Source organism: Xiphophorus hellerii, chromosome 14, assembly GCF_003331165.1.
Source record: "Xiphophorus hellerii strain 12219 chromosome 14, Xiphophorus_hellerii-4.1, whole genome shotgun sequence".
Taxonomy (NCBI): domain Eukaryota; kingdom Metazoa; phylum Chordata; class Actinopteri; order Cyprinodontiformes; family Poeciliidae; genus Xiphophorus; species Xiphophorus hellerii.
Window position 1 is genome coordinate 27,290,510 of NC_045685.1, and position 7,818 is coordinate 27,298,327.

Sequence of the window (7,818 nt, forward strand, 5' to 3'; positions counted from 1 at the left end):
CCCTGGGGCCGTCTGTCAGGACAGGACCTGCAGCGATCACGAGTTCTGTGGAGAGAAGACAGCTGGAGGAGAAACTCGCTGCTTCTGTCGGGCCATTTTTGCCTCCAAGTACAGACAGACGAACTCTTTGGGTAGGACAGCTGTGACCTGAGAACAGGCCTTAATGTTTGGAGGAAACCCTCTGACTGCTTCTCCTCACCAACGCTGTAACCTCCAGGTGATCCGCCAGTCTGCAGGCAGAGCTCTACTTCTCTCTCTCTGGTCGGGTGTCTCCTGGAGGACAAAGGCATCGACTACTCTGACTTACAGCTCAAAGATCCGACCTGCAGAGGTCAGATGGACCAGCAGACCCACATGGTGACCTTCAGCTTCAACAGCACCGACCTCTGTGGGACTGAGGTCACGGTGGGTTCGCGCTCTGCTTCGGGACCTTGATGTGGAGGCAACTTTCACAGGTCAGCTTTTGGTACGGAGTTATTGTTTCTGTTTGCAGACCCACAACAGCCAAACCATCTACAAGAACACCATCATGACACAGAACCTTTCCTCTGGAGGAATCACTCGCCAAGACCAGGTCTACATCGGGTTTTCCTGCGTTGAGACCCAGCCGGACATACAGACGGTGGCTTTCAGGATCAAAGACAGGTGGGTGTTGATCCCATCAGGTAAACTTGTGGTTTTAGTTTCAGAATCAGGTGAAAAAGATTCAGTAAAACATTACAGAATAGTTTGGTCAGTTTCTGTAGGAATAGATTGATATAACAGAGTCCAATCCTTTCTCTTTATGATTCAGGTCAAAGTGATTTTACAGATTTGGCCAAAAGCTTAAACACTCTATGAAATACTAGATGTAGCTACGCTGTCCTATCATAGATATATGTTGCATAGAAAACATAACTTTGAAGAGTTGGAAGCTTTTAGACTCCTGTAACTTGGGTTGTTCCTTCATCAACGTGTCTGTAGCGTAAAGTTGAGCTGAATGCAGTTTGGTTCCCCTACGAGATGAACCCGTCGTCATAGCAACATCGTGACGGCCCACAGCGTCTGTTGACGAGGGCAGTGATTGGATGTGGCCTGTGAACAAGCAGGAAGCAGAGGGGAAATAATGGGAGGCAAAACAGGTGCAGAAAACCAAGACATAACAAAACCTACTAGAAAGAAAAGAAGCTCCGGTTAAGCTGACGTAAAAACTGAAACACCAAGGAGACGACCACAGCTAGCATCTCCATATGACAGTACAAACCTGCTGGATGCAGAAAGCAAAGTAAAATCTTTGAGCAGTCAGAAGTAGAAGCAGACTCCTGCCAGCTGTGTGTGTCCTCTGCAGCTCTGTGGTTCAGTTCGTCTCATCCGGACTTTGGAATTACTCTCTGACCATGAAGACCTACACCGACGCCCACCGAACTCAAGCTGTGGCCTCAAACACCGAAGTTCGCCTGAACCAGAAGATCTGGGTGGAGCTGGACGCCGACGGCCTGGATGAAAGCCTGGTTGCCGTGGTGATGGAATCCTGCTGGGCGACGGACCAGGAATCGGCCAGCGCTAGCCGTAAACATTACCTGATCAAGAACGGGTGAGACCGCTGCCCATATTCAGCCTCTGTGACCTTTCTAACCTCTCTGATCCGACCACCAACGTTTGATTTGACGCTTGTGAGCAGTTGTCCAAACCCTGAGGACCAGACGGTGAGCGTGGAGGCAAACGGAAAGGGAACCTCCAACTCCTTCTCCTTCAACATGTTCCAGTTCACTGGGAGCTCTGCTCAGGTCTACCTGCACTGCAAACTGCAGCTCTGCATCAAACAGGAGAACACCTGCGTCAAGGTGCAGCTTCTCTGAATCTCACTCACCTCAGGATGTTTGACGCTAACACACTATGAGAGACAAAGTTCAGCTTTGACAGTCATTGAAATGCAGACTTGTCTGTCCTTCACTTCTAGACGTGTGCTGGAACTCGGAGACGCAGGTCTGTCCGGTCCCAGTCTGGAGCTGCTGCCTTCATCAGCATGGCTTGGACTGCCTAGGTAAGACTGTCTGTTATTCTGACATTTTATTATTATTATTATTGTTATTCACATTTATAGTTGTTCCTTCCCATTAATCCTTTAGTGATTATCTCAGATGGGGTCAGTGGATCAGTAGCTTGAACTCTCCACTAGGGGTCGTAACTAGTCGTCTAGTTTACGGTAACACCGCTGGATCTTTAGACACGGTTGCAGGATTATGAAAATGAAAACCTCAAACTCTGATAGTCGTCACATCAATGGAGACAGAAATAGAAATGGACAAAGTTCCTGATGGATGGGAAGAGAGACCAAGCTTGAACTTTTTACAGGGTTTGTTTTTGTGACAAAATGTTGGTGTTGAGCTTTTTAAAGGAAGATTTCCTGAGTTTTGCACATAATGTTTGAGTTATTAAAATACGAGGGGAAAAACTTTTCATCATCATGTAAAGCTGATGTCCAGTTGAACCACAGCAGTTTGTGAAGTCTGGTTCAAACTTTGCTCCTGTTGTCTTTTCAGGTGAAGGACCTCAAACTCCATGAAGATCCAGTCTGTGGACCGGTTCTGATCCAGACCCGGGTGTTATGAGGAAATCTCTGACACATAGCGGTTCTACTGCTGAGCGTTTCTTTGTATTAATCAAATGTGGTGAAGGGAAGTGAGTGAAACACTAAACTAATCAGAGTTTATAGTTGGTCTTCAATGAAAGAAGCTTTTTGATTCTCACCTTGTCTGAGCTCAACACATTGTAGATCTGAAACATCCCATAATGCACAGAGGAAAACAGAGAGCAGAATGAGGCTGCAGTGGTTCACAGTGAGCTTCAATGTTTCAGTCAGCTCTACAATCAGGAGGAATTTGATTTCATTTCTAGTCTCAATGATCAGTAAAAGTTTAGCAGGGATTGGTGGCTGTTACTGAGCCGTTTTTCTTCTTCTGAAGCTGAAATTTACAGAAACTCCAACATGACGTTTGTAGGTTGATGTCAGTTTTTAACATCTATAAAATTATTATCAAGTTGAGTTTTCAATTCAGAAAGTTAAAGCAGAGTTTTAACTCTTACAAATGTAAAACTGGAGCACTTCCCCCTCTTGTGGCTACAATTTGTATTACATACAAGCTTTAACTGGTCATTTGTTTTAATTCTTCTAAACTTAGACAGAATAAAAGCCATTTGAGGTCAAATAAATGATTTTTTTCCCATTCTGCTTTCGGCCTTTTGTAGTTTTTCTTCAGTCTTTGGATGGATTGTTGTTGTTTCTTGTTTGGTTTTCATGTTGGACATCTGATGTGCGGCGGCGACATAAAGATCAGCACTTTTGATTTCAAATCACTAAAATATTGAAGTGTGCAATGATGATTATTAATCAAACATTTTTAGTTTTTATAATAACTACTTTGGATGAAGGTGATTAAAGTTGTAATTCATGTTTTAATCAGCAAATAAACATTAAAAATAAAAGTCTGTATTTGGTCTTTTATTCATGTTGAATATCCAGGTCGGCGTGGGATATTTATGTATTTAGATTACAAAAGGCATTTATTTGACAAGATAATCAAAGTCTTTATTACTAAAGGTTTTGTTGAAATTTGATCATTTTGATGGATTTAGATGAAACTGACTGTTTTAAGGTCAAAGTTGTGTAATTGCATGAGAGCTGGAGCCGCATCAGGCCGGCAGGGCGGCATTGACCTTTGAACTCTTTGAAGAATTAATGAGCTACACCAACATTTAATTTCCCATTAAGAAAGTGGTTTTGAATTCAAATTGAATTTGAAAAGTCTGCATGTAACAAGTATGAATAGTAATCTAAGCTTTAGTGAAGTTTCACAAATCACCTAAAGGTTTCACAAATCCCAAACATGGATTAAAATATTCTGTTATTAGAGCAGAATAATCCAGTCCAGGTTTGAAGAGTCCAGGTGTTGTAGTTTTTAACCTAGAGCCGATTAAAGATGCGGAAGGTGGTGAAAAATTGGGTGGAATCGCCCTTTAGTCATTTCCCCAATCGGAACCAACTTCAGCTTGGTTCTGCAGACCGGGCTTCTCTGCTGGAGAGAGAAATATGGAGATTTAATTCATGACTCACTGGCAGGAACAGACGGCCAGACGAGGCTTTTCTGTCTCATGACCGTCGTTGAGTTTGTAATAATCGCCTCAGAGGCTGTTTTCTTTTCGGACCAGTTTTTCTGATCTCTGCTCTTCATGGTCAGCCGGCGGTTCTGTTGCGCTCAGTTTACAGGTCCACTGCGCTGCTGAAATCTGCCTGACTGGGCGGAAGTGAGGTCAGGAAGGAGTTTGATATGACGTAGTTTGAGACTCTGCAAACCAAGGATGCTGCTTGCTGCGCCCTTTTGGCTGTCCAACGGAGGGGCCACTGGGAAGGCCCCAGTTAGCCCCGTATGCCAGTCCGTTCCTGGTAGAGACTGGATTCTAAACTGGGGCAGAAGAAACATTTGAGCTAATAAGTGAGAAACTGAAGTGACATTATAAAACATACTGAGCTTATTTTAGTTCAGCATCAGTTTGAAATGTTACCAAACAACAAACTGTGAGTCACATCTGCTGTTCCTTGGAGCTCCACCTGTTAATTACCAGGTGTAATTATTATTATTGTCTTCATTCTTCAGCTCATCTTCCTCATATCTGTGGTGTAAATTTGAGGCAATGATGCCTTTTAGGATTCACTGGTTTTATAACCCATTACTGGACAATCCTCTGTAAATGTCCTCTGGTTTCATGAAGGAAAGGTGGAAAATCAGTTGAAGCCCAAAACAAATGTCATGTTGTGAGAAATCACTGAGTTATTAGCATCTGGTGTTTTAATACATGGCTGCAGCTGTGCTCAGTTTTCTGGTTCAGTGACATTCCTTTGCAGGTGTTTCTGTCTTACCATCAGTACAAATAACTGAACAGAATGAGCCCGGGGCAAATACCTGTCCCAGGTGTTTGGCCAATCATCACCGTCACCTCCTCGTCTCCAGGTAGGACGGAGACGCCAAATCGGCCCAGCAGCTCCGGTCACCAGAGAGCCACCTTCATCATCACCTTCATCATCCTCCTGTAGAGGGTAAGACCCGCTGGACGCTCTTCTGCTCATCCATGGAGACATTTCTCACAGAAAACCAAATTCTCTGAGGGGGAAAGAGGAAACATTCACAGCAACAGAGCCACGTAGAAAAACAACCGAAGATTATTACCATCTATTTGCAAAATCACCACCACAACAAGCTTTTAACCATAAATTCTCCAGATGGAGGAAACTTTCACAAAAACTTTGTTAAAGTTTCATAAACTTTATCATGACAGAAATTGATTTGGAGACATTTTACTTCCCCAAATTGTAGCTATGTTACAAAAGAAAAAGGTTTTTCAATTTGGTCCAAAATTTCCACATAAATTTGCATTTTGGTGCATCTGATGATGAATTGTTAAAATATGATTCATGTTTTGATCAGTTACTTTTTACCAAATGCTTTTCTGCTCTTAATTGAGTCGTTTCCTGGATGGAAACTTTTTACTTTTACTTGAGTAAAAATATGTTGAACTATTGCTTCTCTAACTTGAGTAAAATTTGTGGTGTAAAGTTACCCTGAGAGCTTTACAGAATCAGAAACTTTGACTTTGATTCTCTGAGCTTCTATGCACCAAAAATCTGGAACAAACCACCAGAAAACTGCAGAACAGCTGAAACACTGAGTTCCTTTAAATCCAGACTAAAAACTCAGCTGGTTAGAGCTGATTTCAAAACATAATCATGAAACATTGATCAATAATCTGATGTGCAAAATGTAAAGCTGTTGACTTTATATTTTTATGTTTTTATGATGTAACGCTCTTTGAAATGCCTTGTTGCTGAAAGGTGCTCTACAAATAAAATTTGATTTGGCTGATTGATTGTTGCCATGTCAGTAAACTTTCCAGGGTGCGTTTCTTAGGAAGGTCAAACTAAACCACAGAAGAACACACACAGCCTCCAGCTGTTTGCATCAAACAGGAGAACACCTGCGTCAAGGTGCAGCTTCTCTGAATCTCACTCACCTCAGGATGTTTGACGCTAACACACTATGAGAGACAAAGTTCAGCTTTGACAGTCATTGAAATGCAGACTTGTCTGTCCTTCACTTCTAGACGTGTGCTGGAACTCGGAGACGCAGGTCTGTCCGGTCCCAGTCTGGAGCTGCTGCCTTCATCAGCATGGCTTGGACTGCCTAGGTAAGACTGTCTGTTATTCTGACATTTTATTATTATTATTATTGTTATTCACATTTATAGTTGTTCCTTCCCATTAATCCTTTAGTGATTATCTCAGATGGGGTCAGTGGATCAGTAGCTTGAACTCTCCACTAGGGGTCGTAACTAGTCGTCTAGTTTACGGTAACACCGCTGGATCTTTAGACACGGTTGCAGGATTATGAAAATGAAAACCTCAAACTCTGATAGTCGTCACATCAATGGAGACAGAAATAGAAATGGACAAAGTTCCTGATGGATGGGAAGAGAGACCAAGCTTGAACTTTTTACAGGGTTTGTTTTTGTGACAAAATGTTGGTGTTGAGCTTTTTAAAGGAAGATTTCCTGAGTTTTGCACATAATGTTTGAGTTATTAAAATATGAGGGGAAAAACTTTTCATCATCATGTAAAGCTGATGTCCAGTTGAACCACAGCAGTTTGTGAAGTCTGGTTCAAACTTTGCTCCTGTTGTCTTTTCAGGTGAAGGACCTCAAACTCCATGAAGATCCAGTCTGTGGACCGGTTCTGATCCAGACCCGGGTGTTATGAGGAAATCTCTGACACATAGCGGTTCTACTGCTGAGCGTTTCTTTGTATTAATCAAATGTGGTGAAGGGAAGTGAGTGAAACACTAAACTAATCAGAGTTTATAGTTGGTCTTCAATGAAAGAAGCTTTTTGATTCTCACCTTGTCTGAGCTCAACACATTGTAGATGTGAAACATCCCATAATGCACAGAGGAAAACAGAGAGCAGAATGAGGCTGCAGTGGTTCACAGTGAGCTTCAATGTTTCAGTCAGCTCTACAATCAGGAGGAATTTGATTTCATTTCTAGTCTCAATGATCAGTAAAGGTTTAGCAGGGATTGGTGGCTGTTACTGAGCCGTTTTTCTTCTTCTGAAGCTGAAATTTACAGAAACTCCAACATGACGTTTGTAGGTTGATGTCAGTTTTTAACATCTATAAAATTATTATCATGTTAAGTTTTCAATTCAGAAAGTTAAAGCAGAGTTTTAACTCTTACAAATGTAAAACTGGAGCACTTCCCCCTCTTGTGGCTACAATTTGTATTAGATACAAGCTTTAACTGGTCATTTGTTTTAATTCTTCTAAACTTAGACAGAATAAAAGCCATTTGAGGTCAAATAAATGATTTTTTTTCCCATTCTGCTTTTGGCCTTTTGTAGTTTTTCTTCAGTCTTTGGATGGATTGTTGTTGTTTCTTGTTTGGTTTTCATGTTGGACATCTGATGTGCGGCGGCGACATAAAGATCAGCACTTTTGATTTCTAATCACTAAAATATTAAAGTGTGCAATGATGATTATTAATTAAACATTTTTAGTTTTTATAATAACTACTTTGGATGAAGGTGATTAAAGTTGTAATTCATGTTTTAATCAGCAAATAAACATTAAAAATAAAAGTCTGTATTTGGTCTTTTATTCATGTTGAATATCCAGGTCAGCGTGGGATATTTATGTATTTAGATTACAAAAGGCATTTATTTGACAAGATAATCAAAGTCTTTATTACTAAAGGTTTTGTTGAAATTTGATCATTTTGATGGATTTAGATGAAA

General features: G+C 41.3%; 1 protein-coding gene and 1 long non-coding RNA gene across 3 annotated transcripts in view; both read left to right on the forward strand.

The window, feature by feature from the left end:
* Positions 1 to 3,466, forward strand: part of LOC116732573 (alpha-tectorin-like) — a 38,856-nt gene extending 35,390 nt beyond the window's left edge. Inside the window, exons 17-19 of the mRNA XM_032582850.1 lie at positions 1,661 to 1,823; positions 1,940 to 2,023; positions 2,523 to 3,466. Coding sequence (XP_032438741.1) covers positions 1,661 to 1,823; positions 1,940 to 2,023 — 247 coding nt within the window. The 3' untranslated portion in view covers positions 2,523 to 3,466. The remainder of the gene's footprint in view (positions 1 to 1,660; positions 1,824 to 1,939; positions 2,024 to 2,522) is intronic.
* Positions 3,467 to 6,000: 2,534 nt separating this feature from the next.
* LOC116732663 (uncharacterized) lies at positions 6,001 to 7,311 on the forward strand. Of its 2 annotated transcripts, XR_004341831.1 has the most exons (3): positions 6,001 to 6,019; positions 6,136 to 6,219; positions 6,719 to 7,311. It is a non-coding gene; the product is annotated as an uncharacterized LOC116732663 (long non-coding RNA). The 2 variants fall into 2 exon arrangements; XR_004341830.1 differs by having other exon boundaries at positions 6,001 to 6,219.
* Positions 7,312 to 7,818: the final 507 nt, after the last annotated feature.